The sequence below is a fragment of the Anabrus simplex genome, chromosome 10 (assembly GCF_040414725.1).
Source record: "Anabrus simplex isolate iqAnaSimp1 chromosome 10, ASM4041472v1, whole genome shotgun sequence".
Taxonomy (NCBI): domain Eukaryota; kingdom Metazoa; phylum Arthropoda; class Insecta; order Orthoptera; family Tettigoniidae; genus Anabrus; species Anabrus simplex.
The window spans coordinates 28,950,456-28,977,748 of record NC_090274.1 but is presented as its reverse complement, the minus strand read 5'-3'; the positions used below and the strand labels follow the sequence as shown (position 1 = coordinate 28,977,748).

Below are 27,293 nucleotides of genomic sequence, written 5' to 3'. Positions count from 1 at the left end.
TGAAAATTCGCGCTAAATTCAAATATCAATGGAAATGTATATACGGAAATGGATAAATAAATTACGTCTAGAAAGAAAGTGTTACTACGATATTAACTTCAAAGTTACTAAAGCAATTCTGGATAAATGAATGAAGAATTAGTTAACAGGTTATTATTTAAAGACTGAAATTAGACATATAATCAAGATGTGAAATGGACTGTTGTGAAAGGGCTTAATCTTTCATTTATGCATTACTTTTTTAGCTTTAGAATTCCTGCCTGAATGTTCACAGCTAGATTTTTCTTTTTTCTCATTTAAAAGCATTGTATCATCATATTAAAACACTTGTCAACAAAAATATTGGCACATTCCTTGCACATATGATTCAATGAATTTACATATAAGAGCTGGATAATTTTCCTTTTAACTTGAAGCCTACTAACAGAAAGAAAATCTATAAATTTAGCCTCAAAAACATTCAAACTTTCCCTATAAGCAATACTTGCCATAATGCCATTACATTAGGGTAAAGCAAATTTGCATCATCATATTGTTTCAACAAAATTTGTACATTTCTTCAATCAGCCATATTTTCTTCAGTGCTTGACAACACATTATGGCATTCCAAATGGGGTAACTTGGAACACAACCAGCCACACTCATATGCATATTTATTTTCCTTAATTAAATCAAACCCACAGATCACACCTACAACAACACATCGGTATTGAAGGTTAACTGCTGCACTATACAATAAAATATGCGTATTATATTTTAAGCCAGTTAAAATATGGGTCAAGCAGGTCAGAAGATTATGAAGTACTGGAAGAATATATATGCAAACACAATATTACCTACATTTTCTTGTCATGACGGAAATGGAAGAAAGACCACGCATTCTTCTCTACTTCATAGTTACTCCAGCCAAACACAGCACATACCTTTCCCCTCATGTGAGAGGAGATATCAAGGAATGACACACACTACTGTTTAATTATGTCAACTCACTGAAAACGCATAAATAAGACCTAAAACTTCACACAGAAATACACGTGCTCTTATGACAGAATCAGTAGTTCTCAGGTTAATCCGCTACAGAGAGCTCTTATAGCTGTCCCTCAATATCTCGCTGAGTGTCGCATATTGTCTCTACTGTATTTGATTACACTAAAGGGACCATTATTCTATGAGTTTAAATTTACATATATTTTTTACATATTTTGATGCATAATAAATATTTTGATAAATATTACATATTGTAAACTTTTTGAAGGATATAGCACATTTGAAAGGAAAACAATTCTTTCTTTCACTAATTTTACATCATTTTAATTTTTTAAATTAAACACTTGAAAATAGTTCAAAAAACCTGTACGCCTGTACTATCTAAAAATAATTTAATAATTTAAGGTGAGGTATTCTGTCAAAGAATCGCATCCCTTAGCTATGTTGACGGTGCAATCTTGGCTGTCTCGAGCTGTGTCTATCAATCTTTCCTTGCAGAAACTTTGTCACATTGTTCTCCTCACAGATTTAGTGACTCTTCTCTTGTGATCCCTTCTCCACTCCTCGATTTAATGTAATATGTCAAAAGCACCTTTTATTGCCCAAGCTTCACTTCCATAAAAGTCTACACTACATACAAAAGTTGTCAGAAGCATGTTTCTAATAAGCATATTTGTGTTTGACGAGATCAAATTTCTTCTCTCTTGATCAGGACCTTTCTTGCTTGAGCAAGTCCACAATAGAATATTTCTTTGCCAGGCAATTTGAAATACGCGCCAGTGACTTCATGTGAAGTTGAATGGTCTTTTTCAACATATAAGAACATCCTAAGAGACAGAAGGCTTTTCAGGTGCAGGTCTTTTGATTTGACATCCGTAGGCGACCTGCGCGTTTGATGAGGATTAAATGATGATGAATAAGACACATACACCCAGCCTCCGGGCCAGCGGAATTATGTAACGAATTATGGTTAAAATTCCCGACCCCACCGGGAATTGAACCTGGACCCTTGTGACCAAAGGGCAGTACCATTATCATTTAGCCATGGAGCCCGACTGTATTAGTACTAATCAGAGGGAAAATATTCTTTCTGTAATGTGTTCATTGGTTCAATACCCTAAGGTGATTTTTTTTTTTTTTTTTTTGAAAAATGTCCACACCTAATGTAATTATAGGAGCTATTTGCTTAACGTCGCACCGACACATATAGGTCTTATGGCGACGATGGGACAGGAAATGGCTAGGAGTGGGAAGGAAGCGGCCATGGCCTTAATTAAGGTACAGCCCCAAAATTTGCCTGGTGTGAAAATGGGAAACCACGGAAAAACATCTTCAGGGCTGCTGACAGTGGGGGTTCGAACCCACTATCTCCCGAAAACTGGATACTGACCGCACTTAAGCGACTGCGCATTGACCTACATTAGCGCTCGTAGTGGTAGAAAAAAACAAACTACTAATCTAATCGACCAGATAGCAATGATTAAGAAAAGGATTGCAACTTTAGGAATATCGTAAATAAAGGATATATTGTCATACTTTATTATATTTACCAAAAATTCGTAGCTCATATCCCTAGGATGTTTTCAACATTGAGTTGCTTGCCTGAATGGCTAGAACTGAGGATTTTTAACAATGTTTTCTTTCTCTTTTCCAGAGTGTCTTGTCCGCAACGTTAAAATTTACGAGCATGGCTCGAATTGGATGTCTATCTCCTGGTCTCCTCCTGATACTTCTAAGAAAATAGTATCCTATTCTGTCAAGTATCGTCCTACAAATGAACCAGAGTATAAAACTATACACGACGCGCCTAAAGAGTGTTCATGTCAGCGCGATAAGCTGTGTTTAACGATGAAAGATCTCACAGAGCCTCAGAACCAATTCCTAGTCGAGGTGAGTTGACTTCTTCTTCTATTATTATTATTCTGTCGTCTCCTCACAGAAGGGTATGGAGTATTTTTATCCTATTTTGTGCTCCCCGTATGAAAGCGGACAGCAAAAATAAATACATACATCTTCATGATATGCTGTTATGCCTTTCAGTGTTCAGTCTGCAAACCTCTGTGAAGTTACTAAATGCCTCCACATTCCTCTATTTGTAACGAGCTTTGTGGCCTTGTTCAGTTCCATACTTGTTATCTTTAAATCATTAGAAACTGAGTCGAACCATCGTTGTCTTGGTCTCCCTCTACTTCTGTTACCCTTAAATGACCGAGTCCATTATTCTCCCAGGTAACCTATCCTCCTCCATTCGCCTCACATGACCTCACCACCGAAGCCGGTTTATGCGTAGACCCACAGCCTCATAACCTTTATCTCCTCATTCCGAGTACCCTCCTGCCTTTGTTCCCAACTGTTTGTATCAGCAATCGTTCTCGCTACTTTTATGTCTGTTACTTCTAACTTATGAATAAGATATATTCACTCCCATACAGCAACGTTTGCCTGAGAACAGCCTTCTCCATTCCATAAATACGTGTCAACAAGCAGCTAGGCCGTCCATTTCTACCGAGGGCTATTACTGACATGGTATAACATAATTATAAAGGATACACATTCTGGCATTGTATGTAGCAGTAAGCACAAGAATGTGTAGGCTAAGTACAGAAACTAACGGCTACTGTAGGCGTACATCGTTATCACTCATAATTTATCAGACCGCACATTCAGTATCCATTTGACCAGTGCTTCTGTTTACCAACATTCCGTACAATGTTATAGAGCAGAGGTGCTCAGCTGGGGGGCCTTTGATACTAGCCACTGGCGTGACGTAAATGCAGGCAGTTTGCGTAGCAAGCATACGTCACAGTGAGCTGAGAGAGCGAACACAACTTGCAGGAAAGCGAGGGAGCATTGACGTTCAATTATGATTATGAAGCTCTCCTCCACTACTCAGCGAAATGCTGATTAGGATACATTATTTAAATTAAAACTATAATCCTGGCCTTTTCAAGATATTCCGGTTTGATTTAAACTGCGCTCGATATAAACAGTCAGTTTTATTTTCTTATATGTATTCATTCAAAGAAGGAAGTGACCGTGGCCTTAATTAAGATACAGTTCCAGCATTTGCCTGGTGTGAAAGTGGGGAAACCATCTTCAGGTCTGCTGACAGTGGGGTTCGAACCCACTATCTCCTGAATACTAGATACTGGCCACACTTAAGCAACTACAACTATCGGTTGTACAGGTTTTAAGCATACAAGCTACAATTTACAATTCCTTGAATGGGAATGAGAGTACTTTCATTTTTAAAAGTAAAATTCCTGTTATTCATTAAGCAAAAGGTTATATAATTACATAATACAACAACAATTTTTAACAGTGCTGTAATGTTGTTTCCCTGTTGGCTGAATTTCTGAAAATATTTAAAATTTATGGTAGCATCAGGCCTCTTTATAGATCTTCAGAAAGCATTTGACACAGTTGACCATAACATTTAGCTACTGAAGTTGGAAGCAGCAGGGGTTAGAGGTTTGGCACTTAACTGGTTTACAGATTATCTCCGAGACAGGGTACAGTTCATTAGTTGTATGGGAGCAGAAAGCACGTTGCAGACTATAACTGGTGTGCCTCAAGGTTCTGTTCTAGGACCAATATTATTTCTTGTATTTGTCAACGATATTGGTTACTTGCCGCTGTTTGGCAAATTGTCATTATTTGCTGATTACACAAATATTTTCTACACAGGGAATTGTATATATAATCTTGAAGAAAAGATGCAACATGGCACATCTTTAATTCAGACCTGGCTTACTACCAACCGACTAAGAATTAGTCATAATAAAACTAACTATATCATATTTCACAAACCATTATGTACATTTCCTCTGGACATCAACTTAAGTTTTTATGACCAAGTGATACCTTGAGTTCAATCAACCAAATTTCTAGGACTTAGCATAGATGAGTTGCTAACTTGGGAGAATCACATCACAATGCTGTGTGATAGAATAACTCCTGTTATTGGTGTACTCAGCCAATTAAAATACAAAGTTTCTCATGGACTGTTGAAGAGTATTTATCATGCACTAATTGATAGCCACCTGAATAACATGATTTATATCTGGGCATGTTGCAGTAAAGAACAATTTGAAAAGATCAGTATCTTACAGAAAAGAGCACTGAAAATACTCTTCAACTTACCCACCTTAACAATAACCATACAGGTCTACCAGTATTGTAATGTGCTGTCACTAGATGGTCTTCGAAAAAAGCTTCAGCTATTATGTTGTATAAATTGAAAAATGGACAAGCTCATTTGAACACACTTTGCAACTTGAATTCTGATATACATTCACACAGTACAAGAGGATCTACTAAAATTCACTGTAAATCATCAAAGTCTACTAAGCATGGCACTAATTCTTCATGGCATTTCTCTGTAAAGTTTTTCAATAGCCTTCCTGAGCATATTCGAGAAGCCGCTAAATTATTCATCTTTAAAACTAAGCTTGTTAATTTTCTAAAAGTAAAAATGCCAAGCCTATAGAGTACTGATTTAGTATATTATATCACTGCTGTTCATATTTGGTTTCTATCACTATGATACCTTCATTCATTGATTCAACTTCACTGATCGGCCAACTAGGGACCACGATAAGCCTCACTTTACATTCTAGCATTTGTTCATTTTTCGCTTGATCCACATCGTCTTCATTAGCTCACTGTGTTTAGCACAATGTTCTTCTGTCCATTTAGCTCCAGTTGCCCGTTTTTTGCCCTGGAAAGTCCCAAAAGTCTTGATGGCTGCTCTGAAAAGATTATGGTCTTGTGCATCTTCTGCTTTTAGGCCCAGTTCTGTAAGATCTTTCTTGACATTAACGTACCATGGCATTGCCGTTTTTGGTTTTGAGTCAAATATACTGAGGATAACTTTCGTCCATTGAGAGTCAATCATCCGTCGTATATGACCGTAGAAGCAAACTCTGTCTTTACGCATTGTGTCCATGATCTTCTCTATCTTTGAGTACACTTCTTGCCTGGATTTTCTAATGTAGATGCCATTTTTGTAGTTTGGGCCAAGTATGGTGTGTAGAATCTTTCTTTCTTTCCTCTCTAAATCCACAAGCAAACATTTCTCGTACAGGATAAGGCATTCAGGTGCATACAGTGATACTGGTTTGATGACAGTGTTGTAGTGACGAATTTTTGTGTTCAGGGAAAAGTACTTTTTGTTGTATATGTTGCGGGTGGTTTGGAAAGTGACTTCCATTTTCTTGATTCTTGCTGCTATGGCCTCTTTGCCAAGTCCATTTTACTGAATCCATTCCCTAGGGTATTTAAATTTACTAACACGGTTTATCATTCCATATTTGGTGTTTAGTTGTGCCGTATCGTCTTTGTTATTTGACATTACTTCTGTCTTTTGAAAGGAAATTTGTAAACGTGTTTGTTCTGCTACTTCCTTCAACACATTGATCTGTTCTGTTGCGCTTTCAAATTTTTTTGTCATAAGGGCTATATCCAAGTTTAAAATACAACATCAACAACAATGTACTGGTAAATGTATCTACCAGGCAGATGTACAGAATGCCTTCAAGTAAACAACCTCATTGATTTTATTCCCGGTAAGCAAGAATGGATTGTTGGTGAGTTTATCAGATGAACCCAAACAACCACAAGCCACAGCTTATGCACCTTAACTCCATATCACTGTATATTAGAACTGATTCTAAACCACCTCTTAAGATGTAATAGTGAAAACTGTAATTAATTACATACATTATAAAAATATTTGAGGTTATATTCCTAACTCTTCATAGTATCCAGTCAAAATACACAAACTGCAATGAACATAAAGAACTTATTTCTTACAATGAAAATTCAAAATGACGTGGATTCTGACCTCTTTCATTATTTTCTGCCTCCTTTTCAAACTTGGGTATCGCAGCAGTTAGTGAATTTCAAGATAAACTCAAATATTATAACTAAGTGGTCCGCCTATTCAATACAATTTATAATTTATTATATTTAGTACCGGTACATGTTTCATCCCCTAAGGGACATCATCAGCTAATAATAAATTAACATTAATATATCAGAAATACAAAATAGATATTATTAAAATTGGAAAGACACATTAAAATATTGATGTATGGTTACAACATTTAAAATAAGATCTTCGAAATTTTGTTCAAATTGTAAGTCATATGCAGTGTTGCCAACTTATATTTTCAATATCCGCTAAATACTACTAAAAATATGCTAAAATTCCGCCAAGAAATCTGATCTCAAATAATGAGCAATTAAAATGAGCAATGATGATGATGATGATAATAATAATAATAATAATAATAATAATAATAATAATAATAATAATAATAATAATAATAATAATAATAATAATAATAATAATAATAATAATAATAATAATAATAATAATAATAACACAAGTAAATGTCTGCACTCACCTGATCTGTGAGTTTCACTGGGATTAGCCCCCTGCCTCGAAGCCGGCGAGGTAAAACTTGTAGGCGTTTTACTGCCAGGTGCAAACTAGGTGAATCCCCTCCCTCACACAGAACAGGTCAGTTCATTTTAAACAGTCTCCCTTCATAGCATAAAATAAATGCTACTCTCTCGCAGTTTCATTACCTGTCATCATTCGTCAACTAAGATATAAGTAACCTTTCCTCACGCATTACAAATTTATGATACCATGACCTCATAACATCAAATCCAAATAACATGTTTTCCTCATGTGACTGCTAGCTCCTGACAAGAAATACGGAATACTAAATTCTGCCAAAAAATCCGCTGTCCACTAAATGATATATTTCTCCGCCAACAGTCTTCTAATTCCGCCAAATTTAGCGGAAAATCCGCTAAGTTGGCAACACTTGTCATATGATATTTTAAATGTCGTAACCATACACCAGTATTTTAATGTGTCTTTCCAATTTTAATAATATCTATTTTGTATTTCTGATATATTAATGTTAATTTATTATTAGCTGATGATGTCCCTTAGGGGACGAGACATGTACTAAATATAATAAATTATATATTGTATTGAATAGGTGGACCACTTAGTTATAATATTTAAGTTTATCTTGAATATTCACTAATTGATTATATAGTCAATACAGGATTAGTATTACTTGAAATGAAGCTGTTAAAGGTTATCACTTGTAATATCGCAGCAGTGATGGAGAGTGATCGGGAGAATGTTGCCCAACCTTCACGGTCTGCGACATAGCTACGTCACTGTAGTTAAATAGCACACGTAGTGCTCATCGCCTGCCAGCCCACCCACTTACAGTGCTGGGCCCAGCGTGAGCACCTCTGTTATAGAGTATTCGCGTCATAATTAGGTACTTCAGGATACAATGGTGCAATGGTGTACGGCTTTTAGTGCCGGGAGTGTCCGAGGACAAGTTCAGCTCGCCAGATGCAGGTCTTTTGATTTGACTCCCGTAGGCGACCTGCGTGTCGTAATAAGGATGAAATGATGATGAAGACGACACATACACCCAGCCCCCGTGCCAGCGAAATTAACCAATTAAGGTTAAAATTCCCGACCCTGCCGGGAATCGAACCCAGGACCCCTGTGACCAAAGGCCAGGACGCTAACCATTTAGCCATGGAGCCGGACCAATGGTGCAATATGTAATCGAGTCCAATTGTATGTGACAACTTTAAGACAATGACCAAAACACGTGGATGTGAGATTATTTTGAAGAGATGCTAAATAGCACTGTCCGCTGTGTTATTTGTACACAAAAGAAGTAGAATACGTCGACAGAAATACTTCTGGGATGTTTCGGCAATTGAAAACACATCATAATATCACTGAAGGGGTATCATCACAGAGAACACTCCTGGCCCACTCTTTATCACCCTGTCGACAACAATTGCGAGGTATTCAGGTAGATGTACATCCTATCTACAGTTGCACAATTCACAAATTATGCAGGGTTGTTGAGCTAAGATGTCCACCTCTAATAACTCATGAACTGTTTAAGACACTGACATTTTGTTTTCACTTTTGCTAATGGTATTAATCCTCTCAGTGCCGCACATATTTTTTAGGTACAAGCCAAGAGTGCCACCCACTTTTTGTCCGATTTGCAACTCTCTAGAAAAAATTCATCACTCTCTCTTTTTTCTATTATATAAAAGGAATGTTCCTTTGAATTAATGGCACTTTATACCTAAAATAATTTATAGTAAAATTAAAATAAATCATGAATTTAAAATTTAAAATACAATTAATTAATATCCACATTTTTAGGCAAATATGTAGTTCTAAAAATCAGTATGTCACACTAACTGATGGTATTTCTTGTAGCACAGACCCTTAACAGTTGTTTTGGATAAAAGTATGTTATTTGGAGTGATAATATGTCATAAAAATCAAAATATAAGCTATAGGTTCAGCACATGAGGAGGGGCATGTTTTGGTCTAGGTAACTCAAGGAAAAGGTGAGGTGCTTGGTATGGTAAATCACTATCACAGCTAACTTTACTGAATGATGACAAGGTGTGATATTGTTATTACCAATATTACCGTGGAAATCTTCGTTACTTTCTGAGTAATCTCTAACCTCGGCAATTGGTAGTGTTCCACTTACAAAATCGTTTTTAGAATCATTCTCACTGACTATAATCTCACTAGAAGTGTTTTCAACACTATTATGAAGTCCAGTTCACTTTCTGACTCGACATAATCATCGTCATTCCCTAAACTACGTATGTAATCAGCCAGACCATCACTGTTTGTAAATACGTTGTCCCGTAAGTTCACCATCACTGTTGACATGTGCACAAGATGTGCAGACACGGCCTTGACATTTTAAAATCTTCATCACATGAAAACAAATAATTTTATGCATCTCCTGGTGGTAAATTTGGAGACTAAACACCTTCCTTGATAAGAATATACTGATATGTGCTACCATCTAACGGAAAAGGAAGAACTACGACGGTTTTTATACAAGTCTGCATGAGGGTTGAAATATCATTCCTGGCACTTTTGGTGAGTTCACAGAAGAATGAAAAAATATCCCTTGGTGCTCAAAGAGTTAAGGGATTCACAGTTGAACATGCAGTACTTTTCCAGGAGTTTGACAAAATTCATCAGCACACACGTTTCAATAACGGTTGATGATGAGCTTACGCACGTAGTTACTGAGACATCACACAGATCGCAGCATAGAAGAATCAATCTGGAGGTTCTCGCGAGAGTCTTGACATCTGTGACGTCAGTCTCGAGATTCTCGAATGAGAGCATTGTCCATCACTAACTAACAGTAGCTGTTCAGCTGTAGTAGATAGATCAGTGGGATCATTGGACGTTTGTTAACTAGTCTAATTGAGATGAATTCTAATTTCAGGTCAGGGCTGTGCCCGAGAACCAGAACGAGGTGTGTGTGGAACAAAGCAGAACCGTGGATAAAACGGAACTAGGTGAGTTTGTAATTTCAACTTATCAGTGGCCAGGCTGCTAGTTTCTGATTTGATTGTAGCCAAGGTCATGTATATTTTTTGAAGATGGTAGCAGCGTAGCACACTATAGAACAGCATTCCAGGTGCAGCAGCGCATCAGAAAATGTGCCGGCATACAAGAGTTGCACGGGTTAGTCTAACTCTTTCTGTCACTTCCTTGCTTACCTGGCATTTATTCACCACTTGCGATAGGGTGAAACATTCAACTATGAATGATTTTTGAAAAAGTGGTCAATATTCAAAGAGGGGCAGAAGATAATGTATCTATTCATCCCATTTAGCAGAAACACTGTATATACGAGGGGCGTACTATATTGTTTTACACTTTATTTTTTGTACGTCCGGGTATTGTTCACATTTCACTTTTGAAGGTTGTGATGTGTAACTAGGGTCTTGTTCCACCGTTTGGTAGCACTACACACACAGGGGCCAAAGAATGCTCTCGTCATAGCCATTTCGTAACAACACTGTCAGTGTAGGAGCAGACAACATGGAAAGCAACTGTTAGGCACAGCGCAATACAACTTGGTTTCTATGGAAAGAAGGCGCTTGGTGGCAATCTGTGGAGAACATGCGCCATCACGGAAAACAGCTTGCAACTGGATGGAAAGTTATAAAACAGGGTGCAAATCTGTAGACAAGGGAATCAGTTCTGGAAGGAATGTGACAGTATCAACACCAGCCAACACTGCCCGGGGTTGAACGGGCCATCCAACAAAACAAATACATCACACTTACGGAAATGGAGGCAGCCACAGGAATTAGCCGAAACACCCTGCAGTGGATCGTGCATGGCTACTTACAGTTGGAGAAGGTGTCATCCACGTGGGTACCTAGACTCTTGTGTGCATTTGTTGAAATTTGTTATATAGGTATCACATTACTGAGTGTGTGAAAAGAAACAGATCCCTGGGGGACTATAGCGAAGAATTAACAATTATAGTTTCCCAATTAAGGTTTTTGTACTCTCTTTGCACAATTGTGTGCTGTATCTACTGAATTAATTAAAATCTTGGTGTGCTTACATTTGCAGTGGTAGCACCAGAAGGTCTCAAAGTTAATGTCCTCTCTGCCACATTGATCAACATGAGTTTCAACATCCCAACAGAACCTTATGGCAGTATAAGATCGAACATAGCACAAGTCACTTCAGTTTCCTCTTACCTCAGGGACAACTCCAGTTGGCATGATTTCAAAAAAGAACATCTCCTTGAAAGTCATGGATGTAAGTTCAATATGCAGGTAAGCTTTTTCATTTAATAACATCTTTTTTATAATTCCAATAGAAATGGTCCATTATTGGAAATTATCTAATGGCTTAGTGGGCACCAATATGTGTAAATGAGACAAAGTCTCTCGTAGAGTCTCCATGGCTCAGGCGGCAGTGCACTGGCCTCTCACCGCTGGGTTCCATGGTTCAAATCCCAGTCAATCCATGTGAGATTTGTGCTGGACAAAGCAGAGGTGGAACAGGTTTTCCTCTGGGTAGACCAGTTTTCACTGTCATATTCCATTCCAGCAACACTCTCCAATATCATTTCACTTCTTCTGTCATTCATTAATCATTGCCCCCAAGGAGTGCGACAGGCATCGGCAGCTGGCACAATTCCTATCCTCGCCACAAGATGGGAGCTTCATTCATTCCATTTCTGACCCAGTCGAATGACTGGAAACAGGCTGTGGATTTTCATTTTCACAAAGTCTCTCATAGTGCATTGGCACTCCCTGTGGCTCCAAGTAGCCCACACAGTGGCCTCCACAGGGTCAGTATGTGCAGAGTGGGGCTCGGCCCACAAGTGGCCACGGCTGGTCCACGGTCCGACAGCTCTGCACTCCGACCAACCAGCCGAGGAGAGGAGCGGTGGCCACGGCTCTACGCCTCTGTATTCGGGAGATGAGAAAGGGCTGGACCTCATGGCTGGTCCCCACCTTCGGCTGTCCTGATAATGGTTTTCCGTGCTTGTCCGTTCTCCTGCAGTAAGGCAAATGCCGGGGCAGTTCCTAGTATAGGCCATGGCCGCCAACCCCCTCACGTTCTCTGAGCATCTTCTTCACTGTAACAAATCTCCCGGCCTGAGAGATGGCGTCAGTGTCTAAGAGGCCTGCCTCCCGCTTCAGGGGAGAGGAATGAAAAGATTTTAGCAGTAGTAGCCTCCACTATATGGATTAGCCATGCATCTTAGTAGGTGTGCTAATTACGTACTAATGAGCCTAAATTGCCACACTGGGGTGAAATGCTGGCAACCGAGAATGAGTTAGCTGGAAGATTTATAATTTCTAGTAATGGACCATTTATACCGGAATTATGAAAATACTGATTCAGGACAAATATTTCAGGTTCACTACGAGAATCAATATCTATATCATATATCCTTTTGTTATAAATATTTATTTATTTAATTTATTTATCTAGAAAAACTTCCCTGAATTGTAGGTTGCTACAATGGACAGGGCCTGGAGTTTGATGGCCTGTCCCCTTGTGGGTGGAGGTCTTAATATAACACCCATGGTACCCCTGCCTGTTGTAAGTGGAGACTAATAGAGGCCCCAGGGGTTCTTAACTTGGGAGCGTGGGCTGGCGACCACAGAACTTTCAGCAGAGTCCTGGTATTGCTTCCACTTACTTGTGCCAGGCTCCTCACTTTCATCTATCCTACCTGACCTCCCTTGTCCAACTCTTGTCCTTTTCTGATCCTGACGTATTAGGTATTGAGACCTAGGGAGTCTTCCATTTTCAAGTCCTTCATGGACCTTGTATTTCTTTGGCCGACATCTTCATTTTTTGAAGTGTCGGACCCTTTCATTTGTGTTCTCTGATTAGTATTATACAGAGTATGGAATGATCTTTGTGTTATGTTAAGAATGATGGTGCGATTGGATTGGCAGAGGAGATGTTTCTTTTCGAGAAAATGTGTTTACATTTTTACTTCCAGGCGTGCATTACAAATTGACAAACTTGCCATATTTGTAATTCCAGAGAGCCAGCCGCTGCCTGTTACTGTGCCTCAGAGGAGGGAAGGGAAGGGAGGGGAAGTGGGAGACACAGGTATGCTTGGGTCACTTTGCATAGTCTCTTCAACGCCCCAGTAAGCAGTGTACACTTTGTTCTGAACAAACTGACTTCTATGTGAATCCCATAGAAAGAGAAGACGAACATGTACCAAAAATACAGGCAGCTTTCCAGGTTGTTTGTGACACACCACACATCCTGAATAGAGTCCAAAGGTTGTGAACTGTGGATTGAAGTAGGAGGAGGGCATATTGGACATCTACTGTAATCAAACTATTGGGCACATTCTTTCCTTCATTCAGTATTTCATTCCACTTACAATGTTGTGAGTGAAGAAATGCACAATTGTAGGGTGGCAGCATTGCATCTTCAAGCATGTTAAATAATAAAGAACGTTACTGCGACCAACAGACAAGAGGAGAAATAATCTGGTGCATTCCTTGACTGACAAGTGTGTCTCAATTACAGTGTGTTCTTGTACTGTGTGTGCAGTTACAGCTGAAGATGCTTGATACAGTGAGCAAAACATGTCCCAATTAACGTTTGTATTGTAATGTACCTTTAGAGACAGTAAATATTTTATGTATTGAATTGAGTGGATAATAAAAACAAGGACTGTAAATATCCCATACGGTTCCCGTCCCTTGCTTGGAGGCTAGTAGTTTATCAAGTGTCCACTAGAATGCAGCAGTTGTTGGGAAGTTCTTTTTTTTTGCTTTACATCGCACCGACACAGATATGTCTTACGGTGATGATGGGATAGGAAAGGCCTAGGAATTGGAAGGAAGCGGCCATGGCGTTAAGTAAGGTACAGCTCCGGCTTTTGCCTGGTGTGAAAATGGGAAACCACGGAAAACCATCTTCAGGGCTGCCGACAGTGGGGCTCGAACCCACAATCTCCCGATTACTGGATACTGGCCGCACTTAAGTGACTGCAGCTATTGAGCTCGGTATTGGGAAGTTCAAAATGAAACAATAGAAAGGGTAGTTTCCCCTTACCGTGACCTCTATGGAAGCACTCAATGTGCGAAGTTTTGAGTGCGCCAGACATGTCGCGCTGTAAGCTGTGTTACTGTACAACCCTGTCCCCACACCTGCTCAATGAAAGTGATATCTTGGATATTTCATCGGGAGAAGCGGGTTCAGAAATAGATGACAATGATGAAGACTCTGTTTACGAACCAGATCACATATGAAGTGATAGTTCAGGCAAAACTTGTTACATCACTTTTTGATGCAAGTTTTTACCTGCATTATTTTACTCCAAATACAAACGATAGAAATATTACACCTCTCCAAAAACTTGGGCTTATTTTTTCGTTTAGACAAAAGAGATGCAGGCTGATGATTCACCTGTACTGCGGAAAGAAAGTAGATGGTGGTGTAAGGAGTGCAAGGTTGGACTGTGCACAGCCCAGTATTTTCAGGTCTACTATACCAAAACAAACTATTCCTATTTCAAATGTAATTGTGTTTATTTGTGGCTTAAGTAGCCACAATGAATAATTCATTTTTATTGTTTGAATAGCCTTATTGGTATAACTTGAATGTAAAGGTTTTTTTTCCATACATTTTTTTTTTCATAAGATTAGTACAATTAAATAACTTTATATAATGTACTTTCTGATTAATATCTTCATTTTGGATGGCTGACACCTTCATTGATTCAAAAATCAGGTATGTACTATGTTTTGCTCTTGTAATAATGTATTAAAATTCAGGGTCAATGTTAAAATATGGTAGTGTTGAAAGCATTAACCTAAGCATCTTCATAAATCATCAGATTATAAGTTAAAGTAAAATAATAATTTTGTGTGGCTATTTCTAGTCGAGTGCAGCCCTTGTAAGGCAGACCCTCGAAAGAGGGTAGGCGGCATGTGTAGGTAACTGCGTGTTATTGTGGGGGAGGATAGTATTATGTGTGGTGTGTGACTTGCAGGGATGTTGGGGACAGCACAAACACCCAGCCCCCAAGCCATTGGAATTAACCAATGGAGATTAAAATCCCCGACCCGGCCAAGAATCGAAGCCGGGACCCTCTGAACTGAAGGCCAGTATGCTGACCATTCAGCCAATGAGTCAGACATAACTGAAACTTAAAACAATTGGCAAAATGGCCTTCTTATTTTTAAAATCCTTTAAAAGTACAAAAATGTCTCAGATGAGTTGTGCTTAATAATGTTATAAAAATATTGCACCAAACAAGGGTTAAAATTGTAAAGATTGATATGGATCGGTAGGACCATCCTGTATTTACACATAAAAAATATACATATATTAAAAAAAAAAAAAAAAGAGAAAGAACAAATGTGACCCTCAGTTTGGGCTTTCAGAGAAACTTGGTTTCTTGCTGGGAAATACTTGAATATGGACACTATGTGTAACAGGCACCTGAGTTTTTGGATCCGTACCTGATGTAACAGGTAGCCGGGTATTTTCACTTCGGATAACCATTGTAACAGATAGTAAGAGTATTTACTTTTATTTCAAATCATTGAAGTAATTTAAAACAATGAACTTTTAAGGTAAGGTCTCGTATAGATGCCAAGATTACTTAGTACTTGTGTTTACCATAGGTGGATGATCTGTTTCCATCGACCAAATATCGCGTCAGCGTACACTTTGTGAGTCAAACTGGAAAGGAAAGTACTGCCATATTTCATGACGTATGGACACATCCAGTGGAACCACACTTTCACGCAAACCTTTCTCTGGTAGCCATCTCTGCAACGAATGGTACAGCAACATTAATGTTACCACCAGCTGCTGAAAATCTCACCAAAACCAGGTATTTATGTATGTACTGCAATCATTATAACAAGCATTAAATGGATATATTTATATATTTTACTAGCTGATGTACCCGTGCTTCGCTACGGGATTCTCATAAAGACTGTCTTTGTGGTTTTCCTACCTGAAGTCGTCAGAAGGAATGTAGTGATTAAAAGCAGCGTTATATAAAATACTCGATCAAATTAATAATCCGCATATTTTCTCACTTTTAACGAACGGTACTACGGTGCCGATCTCACAGTCCAAAGTTCCAGTGCTGCAATGACCAGACCGCAGACCCCCGTGAACACTTCTCTGCCATTATTCCATTAAATGTGCACACTGCTCATTCCAATCAGTGCCTCAGAGTAGGAATTGAATAGCTTGAATGCTATGATGAACCAGTTTGTTACGTATCAGTAGTATCAGGAATTTATCTAACTCCCCAGCTACTTCCCGCCAATTTTCAGGCAGGCTGTTATACTCGGTACGACCGGGTGAGTTCGCTGTGCAGTTAGGGGTGCATAGCTGTGAGGTTGGATCCGGAAGGTAGTTGGTTCGAACTCCACTGTCGACAACCCTGAAGATGGTTTTCCGTGGTCTCCAATTTTCACACCAGGAAAATGCTGGGGCTGTAACGTAATTAACGTAGGGGCTGCTTCCTTGCCACTCCTAGCCCTTTCATATCCCATCGTTGCCATGAGTCCTATCTGTGTCAGCGCGATGTAGAGAAAATTTAAAAAAGAAACTCTGTATACAGCAGTAATCCCATGTATCGGAGATGAATGGCAACAGAGACACAAAGCAAATCACAACAAACAATGGTCAATGTAATGTTATTGTTGATCAATGTTATGAGCTTTCTGTATTGTAGGCCTCCACATTCAGTTTTCTTTCGACTCTGTAATATAAGATCGTCTTATAAAATTAATTATAGCATAGACTGTAGTTCCTTATTCCCCGACTTTACATACCGATTTTCATTAAATTCTGTTTACCCATTGATATAATCTTAGCAACAAAAATTCATATTGATGAATATCTCCGTTATCATAGCCGGTACGGTCAAAATATATAAGACATAAATGATCGAAAATTTAATACTATGTAACTTTATTTATATAGTAATTGTCAATAAGACCAATAATAACACAAATATTCAAGAATTAAATTTTGAGTCTTCCCCTAAACTACCATTTCACTCAGCGTGAATAAAGTTATTTATGGCCTAGATTGTAGCGACTTATTCGCCGATTTTTCATTTTTCATTTTTCATACCTATTTTAATTAAGATAGGACCACTAATAACATAAATACTTGCGAATCAAATTTTAGGCCTTCCCCTAAACTACCATTTCTTTCAGAGAGATATTTATAGTTAATATTGTACCGACTTATTTTAGAACTTTACATACCGGTTTTCATTAAGATAGGACCACTAATAACATAACTATTTGAAAATTAAATTTTAGGCTTTCCCCTAAACTACCATTTCTCTCAGCGTGAAAAAGATTATTTATGGCCTAGATTGTAGCAACTTATTCCCGGACTTTACATACCGATTTTCATTAAATTCTCTTCAGCCGTTTTCTCGTGATGTGTGTACAGACAGACAGACAGAAATTATGGAAAATTAAAAAATGCATTTCCTTGTTACTATGGGTATGACTGATACAGAAATACTATCCTTTTTAAATTTTGAGCAATGTACAGACAAAACTCTTATTTTATATATATAGATTACATAATAACACTTCCTCAATTTAGAGGTTGCCTAAAACACAAAGCATACTTATACCAACTGATATTGTGTAACAGAGAAAAATACATAGAATGTTAAAGCAAATCACCGAAGGTGGTTTCTTAAAATACCTATTGATGATTTCAAGGCAGAATGTCCAATATCGATACTCAAGGATTTTGGCAAGTGGAATGCCTTGCAAAACTCAACAAATTTTCTAGGTATCGTGCCCCTATTCCCTATTAGCAAGCCCAAAACTTCAATATCTTTTAGCCCGTATTCCTCCTTGTATAAAAGAACTGTGGGCTCGTATGTTTTCTTCTTCTCACGATTGTCATCAGATTGACTCGCAGAGTTATAATAATTATAATTTCGTGTGGCTGTTTCTAACCGAGTGCAGCCCTTCTAAGGCAGACCCTCCGATGTGAGTGGGCGGCATCTGCCATGTGTAGGTAATTGCGTGTTGTTGTGGTGGTGGATAGTGTTATGTGTGGTGTGTGAGTTGCAGGGATGCTGGAGACAGCACAAACGCCCAGCCTCTGGACCCTTGGAATTAACCAATGAAGGTTAAAATCCCCGACCTGGCCAGGAATCGAACGTGGGACTCTCTGAACCGAAGGCCAGTACGCTGACCATTCAGCCAAAGAGTCGGACATGGAGTTAAATAAAGTTAATAAAGTTACTAAAATTTTGTTCTCAATTTGAATAAATTGTTCAATCAATTGGTCATCAATGATCTGCATTTAGGGCTGTCCCCCAAGTAGCAGATTCCCTATCAAAGAACTTGGAAATTTGTTGAGCATTACCCTTGATAATTTATTCCAATCCCTCACTCCTCATCCTATAAATGAATATTTTCCCCAATTTGTCCTCTTGAATTCCAACTCTATCTTCATCTTATGATCTTTCCTACTTTTAATAGCTCCGCTCAAGCTTATTTGTCTACCTCTGTCATTCCACACCATTGCTCCACTGACAGCTCGAAACATACCTCGTCTCCTTACTCCCAAGTCTTCTCAGCCCAAAGTTTGCAACATTTTCATAACACTACTCCTTTGTCAGAAATCACCCAGAACAAATCGTGCTGCTTTCCTTCGAATCTTTTCCAGTTCTCGTATCAAGTAGTCCTGGTGAGGGTCCCATAAAATGGAACTATACTTTACCTGCGATCTTACTTCCTTGTATAGGTACCTAGGCACTTACAGTGTTCCCCATGAGGCACTATCACTTCCATCAACACAATTTTTTTTTTTTTTTGCTAGGGGCTTTACGTCGCACCGACACAGATAGGTCTTATGGCGACGATGGGATAGGAAAGGACTAGGAGTTGGAAGGAAGCGGCCATGGCCTTAATTAAGGTACAGCCCCAGCATTTGCCTGGTGTGAAAATGGGAAACCACGGAAAACCATTTTCAGGGCTGCCGATAGTGGGATTCGAACCTACTATCTCCCGGATGTAAGCTCACAGCCGCGCACGGCCAACTCGCCCGGTAACACAATAATTAAACCTTAGAGGACTCTTCCTCTTCGTGAAACTTACAGCTTGACTGTTCATCCCATTTACATTCATACCATTGTCTGCTGTCCATCTCCCCCCTGCAGTCCCTCACAATCCTGTAACTCATTTACTATTCTATACAGTATAACATCATCCACAAATAGCTTTGTCTGTGAGTCCAGTTCTTTACTTGTATCAATTACGTATATACGATGATGATGATGATGATGATGATGCTTGTTGTTTAAAGGGGCCTAATATCTAAGGTCATCAGCCCCTTTATGTATATAAGGAAAGGTCCAATAATACTTCCCTGTAGAACCAAACCAAACCCCATGGCACTACAGCCCTTGAAGGGCCTTGGCCTTCCAAGCGACCACTGCTCAGCCCGAAGGCCTGCAGATTACGAGATGTCATGTGGTCAGCACGACAAATCCTCTCGGCCATTATTCTTGGCTTTCCTGACCGGGGCCGCTATCTCACCATCAGATAGCTCCTCAATTCTAACCACATAGGCTGAGTGGACCTCGAACCAGCCCTCAGGTCCAGGTAAAAATCCCTGACCTGGCCGGGAATCAAACCCGGGGCCTCCGGGCAGGCACGCTACCCTTACACCGTGGAGCCAGCACTTCCCTGTAGGCCCCCTCTTAATCATTATAGGATCAGATAACGCTTCACCTACTCTAATTATCTGAGTTCTATTTTCTAGAAATTTAGCCACCCATTCAGTCATACTTTTGTCTAGTCCAACAGCCCTCATATTTTTTTCAGTAATCTACCATGATCTACCCTATCAAAAGCCATGGATAGAAATACAATCCATTTGATCTCCTCCTTGTAATTGGAGATTGTTTAAACTGACAAACCTTACAAAAGAATTGAGTTAAATTATGATCTGACTAGTGCATAAGCCTCTCTTTGGCAGTCAAAATTACTATGTAAAATGTAATTAGAAATTTGAAATGAACATGTTAATATATATTAGGGATAAATGTTAACATTTCCCATATTACATACATGTCAGTTGTATAGAAATGTAACAGGTATTATGAAATTTCCTCATGAACCATATTGAATGTAGTTGTAGACGGGAGTTGCACTTTGACTTTTATGGATCTGTGAACTCTTGAGAAAGCTACGGTACATTATAGTTATCTATGGGTAAACAGTAGAGTGGAGAGGTGCATTCCAAATCTATGCCAAGTTTGTCCCTGTGCCTTTGACAGAGAAGGCTAAATTTAGAGGAAACTGCCTCAGTTTATGAACAAATGGTATGTCAGAATTTCCAAACCTATTGGAATAAAACATATTCTTCCTGATGCTGAGCCCATCAGAATTTCTGCATGAAGAATATTTTTGTCTAGCTTTACCACAGTCAAACTCGTTCCAGTTCACAAACCAGCATTTAGATTGTGAAGAATAAAGTATTAGAACGCATCTAACATTTATGTTAGTCTTGTGAGGTGGCATTCCTGAAGGAAGGAGAGAATTAAAAAGACTAAATATATTGCTTCATAAACATCATAGGCATCATCGAAAACTATAAAAAAGTAGTTAGTGGGATTTTGAAAAACAATAACATTATTATTAAACATCATTGCATTCTGCACAGTCAGTTCTAATGTACTTTTTTTTTCTTCACCCTTTGTCACCTTTCAGAATATTTGGAACCTGTTGGTTGATGATGATAATTTGCCCTGCTACTATCAGAAAATAAGTTGTATTCTCATTTGGATCTAAAAGAAAACAATTAAATATTCTTTTGAATTTGGTTTTTGTGAAATCTCAATACAATTTTGGTCTTGTTCTCCATTGCTGAGCTTTAGAAGCCATTCGCCATAGCTGGGCTCTTCAGTATTTACAATCCTTTTTGGTTTGAAAATCTTACTGTTGGACCATAGAACAGAGTGATTTAAAATTGACTCAACAGGGGTCGGGAACAATGGAGATATAAAATCCTTCTGCTGCTGACATTGGAAGTCGTTGGAAGTGATTCAGAACTTCTGCAGCTAACTTGACTGTCATTTTCAATTTCCTGCCGTTTGTATGTAGATTTCTGAGATCTTTCGTAAGTCCACAGCTTCATTCTTGTTGCAACTCCTTTTAGCATTTCAATAAGTCCAAATAATAATGCGGAATTCTTTATTTGCTTTCATTGTCATAATTGGTCAAAAATAGACAGCAATCAGTCTATAATGTAGTCCAAATAATATGGCGGTCAGACGTGTCCTTTCGCTTCAATTCTGGCTGCACATTGGTGAGGTGCTCTATCGTATCTTATTTCACACTCATTGGCTGGCATGGACGGTTTTATGGAAAAATAGTGTGTATTGTTTTTAGTGTATTTTCAAACATTTCATAAAGGACATGGGTTCATCCATTTTAAATTATTAGACAGTAATAATGATGTACCTTAATTAGTTATGAGACGCTATAGCTGAAGAAGTCTTAAATTAGACGAAACATGTACCAAAGAATGTATAATATATTTTAATATTGAATGTGTTCTCACTTGTAAAGTGAAGTGTAGTGATTGGGTAGATCCGTGGTAGAGTGTCGGCCTCTGAATCCCAAGATAGCGGGTTCAAACCCGGCAGAGGTAGTCGGATTTTTGAAGGGCGGAAAAAAGTCCATTTGACACTCCATGTCGTACGATGTCGGCATGTAAAAGATCTCTGGTGATACATTTGGTATTTACCCGAAAAAATTAATTAAATCTCAGCCATAGACGCCCAAGAGAGATCCGGTTTACTCTGTCTACCATCTAGCGAACCTAAAGTAAAACGGAACGTCGAAATTGACGAGCAGACAGCCAGATGGCGTCAAATTGAAATGTCTGCACACGGTAGCTGAGGACATATGATTATTATTATTTTTTATTATTAAACCTAATACTAGTTCTTAATTAAGTGGTATATTACACGTGATAACATTCATTTTTGGGTCCGTATTGAAAGTATTTGCTCTAGAGCCCTCAACATAAGTTAACATCTCAGCGGTCAAAGGGAATTTCGTCACACACTTGGCTACCCACCGATTGACAACAATGTTCTCTTTCAACTAGTACGCTCACCTCAATATGTCCAACAACAAAGAGCCACACCTATCAGAAACTCTTCCCACAAATACTACGTTAAAGAAGATGGCCTAATGACGTCTACACAAACTTCAATATAGCCTATGGAACCAGCATTCCAACTAATATTGTCTTAAAAAGAACCAGGCTACATGAATATTCTTCAAAATTTATAAGCATATAAATGAAAATCAATACTTATTAACTTCAAGAACCAACGACCATTACCAATGCTCAACTTTCCTTAAGTTTTAACAACACGCCATTTGACAATTAAATGGAATGTGCTTTCTGATTTTTATCTTTACTGTAATATCTTTTAATGTCAAGAACCAACCACCTATGTTATAATCCTCAAATAATTGTCATGTTTTTAGACTCAAATATTAACACAAATAATAGTATACTACATTTTACATTGTAATAGTTGTTTAACGATCTCTAATCCATTTTACAAGACATAGTTTTTAACAGTAATCATAAATCATTCCCAATCAGGTGCCTGATCTATTCCTAAGGTAAAAAATGGCTGATGATGCCTACTATTGATATTACATAAAATCAGCTTCATGGTCCATATCGCACTTCAATAGATTCACAACTAAGTATTTATTTATTTTCCACCTAGTCGATACAATGATTGCTTAAGGCAATTTAATGGTTAAAAGTGGTACATGTTTCGTATATTATCAACATCTTCAGCCACATAACACTGTTTAGATGAAAAATACATAAATTGACAAAGTAATGCTTTAGAGGAAGTGTCCTTAAAATTAACATAAGATTGACAACTTTGAAACAAACAAGAACTCAAGAGAAAATATGTAAATTATTTCTACAATTGAAAGCAGTTGTCAAGGAAACACTTGTACAATATTCCATAGAGAATATGTCCTAATGAATATTATTTTCTTAATAATTCATGAAAAAAGGTCAATTTATAAAATTAAAAATGATACAATTTATAAGTAATTGTCGAAATGAAGAAATCCAGATATCACAATGTGGCTCTTATTACTAATGCAGATGAAAATATTACTAATTCCTAGTTGTCAATTCTTATTAAGCCTGCTTTCCTTTGGAACAGTAACTCCTGTCATTCTTTCACAGTCTTGTGTCTGGTGTAATATTCCATTAAGGGCCCCACACATGCTCAGATTTCTGGGATACTTGCACTTGAGGAGGCGGAGGAGCGGGGGATATAGGTGTGTCAAGAACCTCCTTGCCGTCACGTATAGCTTCAACTGAGGAGGAATAAGTTGTAGGGCTATCTGTAGGTGGAGAAATTCCAATTCTTTTTTTGTGATCTTTCTCAAGCATTTTCAAATATACTAGAATTTGATAATATAATGGATTTTTATATTCTACAGCCTCATTAAGGTACTCTCTGTTGCAGTGCTTATTTTATCGTTGTGACTCAGGAAGGCTGTCCATCCCAGGAACGTCCCCCTGAACCTGCCTTCCAAGATAGTTCCTTGTTGGAGAAAATTCCTAGGAACCACTCTCAGATTAGCTGGATTGCTGCTGAATTACAAGTAAGTAGACTTGATTATAGAAGTACCAGAACAGAATAGTATATGGTAAACAATATATTTTTTGATGTAGTGGAAGCCATTTCTTTTAAGTCTCAACTTAATTCTCCTATGCATAAAGGAGTTTATTTATTTTGTTTATTTATTTATCAATTAGCCTTCATTGAACCACTCTAGTCAATTAAGCAAAGGATTTTTTTAAATTTTCTATCATCCCAATATTTCTTCATTTTGAAAGATGCTTTCTTCCATTCTTCAATTGAAAACACCCTTCCATTAAGGGCCCCACACATGCTCAGATTTCTGGGATACTTATATGCACAGACTTGCCTCCTGGAGGTAAGTCGGAAGTATGTGGTTGCCCACACACACTTGGACTAAATTATTTACCGAGGTAGTTGGATATGTGCTCAGCTGTTTTTTGTTTAAGGTAATGTGCTTTGGCTGGTTGAAAAAGTAATATGGATTGAAATCAATTAAGTAGTCAATACAGAAGGTGAGTTGTTACTTGGATTTAATGTAGCACTCTACATGAAGAAGACATGCAAGAAAAGATTGCATTTTCATCTTCCTAGGTTACCACGTTTATATTTTCTGCCACAATTCTGAGAGAGCACTTTCGTCACAAAGTCTCTGGCCGAATTCAAGCAGCGCCAGAATGTCAGACTTGCCTGCAGACTTCTTGTCAGCAGACTTAAGAGCCATGTACACAGAGACATGTCCGAAGAAACTGGTTTGTGCAGACTTACCTTCAACGAAGTCTGCACATGTATGGGGCCCTTTAGACCTTTTATTGTTCTTGGTCTGTAGCCTGGTGTGTGTGAATCTTGATGTATCTTATTTTGTCTGTTATGTTTTTTAAGAGCATCTATTGTTCTTTGGAGCTTGTTGATATCATCCTTAATTTTTGTAATACATTTAATCCCAATAAATTGTCAGAATTTGTAGGTGTCAATCTCAAACAAGCTTTCTATTCCTTTCAATCATCTAGCATTTGCTTATGACAAAGTAAAGATGAAGAACCTTGAGGAACCCCATATTGCAACTATTCCCGTATCCAAAGGCTTTGTTTTCTTCTTAACTTCTCTTTAATTGTGTTCTCCAGGTCATGACATATAAATTATTCCAACCTCTAACACCTGTAAGCCTCTGTGGATCAGACGGTAGCGTGCTGACCTCTCACTGCTGGTTTCCGTAGTTCAAATCCCGGTCTCTTCATGTGAGATTTGTGCTGGACAAAGTGGAGGCAGGACAGGATTTCTCCAGGTACTACAATTTTCCCTGTCATCCTTTCATTCCAGCAACACTCTCCAATATCATTTCATTTCATCTGTCAGTCAATAACCATTGCTGCAGAGGAGTGCGACAGGCTTCAGCAACCTGCACAATTACAATTTCTATGCTCACCGCTTGATGGCGGCTTCATTCATTCCATTCCTGACCCCATCAAATGACTGGAAACAGGCTGTGGAATTTTCATTTTCATTTCTAATACCTCTTCTTATGCCTGCCCTAAGTTGTCCTCTTGAATTACAACTGACTTTATCTTCATATACAGTAAAACCTCATTAGTGCATTCCTCATTAACATGTTTACCTGCTTGGCACATCATAAATTCAAAGTCCTGATTCTCATCACATTAAATCTATATAAAAATAGCTCGCTTATTGCGCACAAATTTTCGCTATTACTGCTTGGTACGATCACATTTTTCCTAGCCCTGAAAATGTTATTTGTCATCCCTTGTGAAAGAAATGTGATTTCCAACTCGGATAAGAGCTGTCGCCACAGTTGCATGATTACAGAAAAAGGCCTTAAATTCCTGAACTTAAAATCTATCAGCAAGTGGACTGGCGTCCGCATTTTAAAGCACGCAGAGGTTGCGAATGTTGAACTCACATCTTCGAGTTTCGTCTCGACCACGGTCAAAGTTTTGTCAGATTCAAAATGGCAGCCAGTGTCATTCCTCATAGTCTCACATGGTTGAGTGTAACCTCCAATTCATTGTCTAAGAAAATAATGTTTAATGTTTTATAAAGAGTGTGAACTGCAATAATACTTTGATACTTTTATTGGCCCCCCTGTGTTTTCATATTTATTGTTTGGTGTTTTTCACACCTTTCACACCTTTCAGTGCACTTGTTTATTTTATAAGCCCCAGCAGAAAAGGTTTTCATATTTGTTCTCTTGTGTTTTTACAACTTTTATTACTTTCCTCCCATCTTTAGAAATAATAGATATAGTTTTCACTGTACCCATGGATACATGACGTAAAATGCCCTCATGTTGGAAAAAACTGTATCTAGTGTTTCCATAACCCTGCTGGATAGTTTTTATTCATATATTCAGTACGGTAGTATATTTTCTCGCTTAATACGTTCCTTTTTTTTTTTCTTTTTTTTTTTTTCCTGCAGAAACGTCTTAATGAGATTTTATTGTATATGATCTTTTAAAAACTCCATTCAGGCTCATTTGTCTACTAATGTCATTAGGTTACAAGGAGAAAGTGACTGCATGAGTTTGCCCTGTGACTAATTTGATCTATTGCGCTAAATCTCGCGATTAACCTGCAAACTGGTTAATTCAGAGATGGATCATCGAGAGTTGACAGTACATAATTTTCAAGATTCTGTCTAGCTCTAAACTATTCTGTTTCTTATTTCAAATGGAGATTCTGATATGTTTTAGCTCGAGTCAACTGAAAGGAATTTCACTCTTGGAACCAACGAGATCACTTCTGGAGAGTTTGGAAATAACTACACCAACAACTATCTTGCTCCTGGATGTGAATACTCGGTATCGTTGACAGCCATCAACATACAAGTGAACACTGTAAAGAATACAACCATTTACCTGATGGAAAGGATTTATATGGAGAAGAAGGAAACTGAGGAAACTGTATGGACATACTACTGGCTCATTGCTTTGCTCATTCTGCCTGTTGTGATTGTTATCTATTGGATCTTTAGAAGGTAAGCCAGATAAACCACTTGAATTAATTAGTTACTAGTTTCTACACAGAGCTTTGCCTATCTCATAGTTTATAATTTTCATGATCAGTGTTGATTTCCTAATTTCAGTAAAAAAGGACTTTTATTAGGAATCCACCTAATTAACACTACATAACACTGCACACAATATCTTATCCTATCTCATAAGAAGAAAAGACATTCGATAATGTTGAGATAATGTTTGAGATTCTGAAGGTGATCAGGATCAGATACCGAGAA

At 38.2% G+C, this 27,293-nt stretch overlaps 1 protein-coding gene across 1 annotated transcript; it reads left to right on the top strand.

The window, feature by feature from the left end:
• The first annotated feature begins 2,795 nt into the window (after positions 1–2,795).
• On the top strand, positions 2,796–26,840 carry LOC136882106 (uncharacterized). The gene is made up of 5 exons (XM_067154631.2): positions 2,796–2,877; positions 10,323–10,395; positions 11,468–11,659; positions 23,928–24,066; positions 26,752–26,840. The coding sequence occupies exons 1-4, from the start codon at positions 2,836–2,838 to the stop codon at positions 23,945–23,947; spliced, it is 327 nt and encodes a 108-aa protein (XP_067010732.2). The 5' UTR covers positions 2,796–2,835; the 3' UTR covers positions 23,948–24,066; positions 26,752–26,840.
• Positions 26,841–27,293: the final 453 nt, after the last annotated feature.

Coding starts and splice junctions, on each gene's coding strand:
- LOC136882106 (XM_067154631.2), top strand. CDS start 2,836: ATGAAAGATCTCACAGAGCCTCAGAACCAATTCCTAGTCGAG. Junction 2,878..10,322: donor AGAACCAATTCCTAGTCGAG/GTGAGTTGACTT, acceptor TTCTAATTTCAG/GTCAGGGCTGTGCCCGAGAA. Junction 10,396..11,467: donor CGTGGATAAAACGGAACTAG/GTGAGTTTGTAA, acceptor TTACATTTGCAG/TGGTAGCACCAGAAGGTCTC.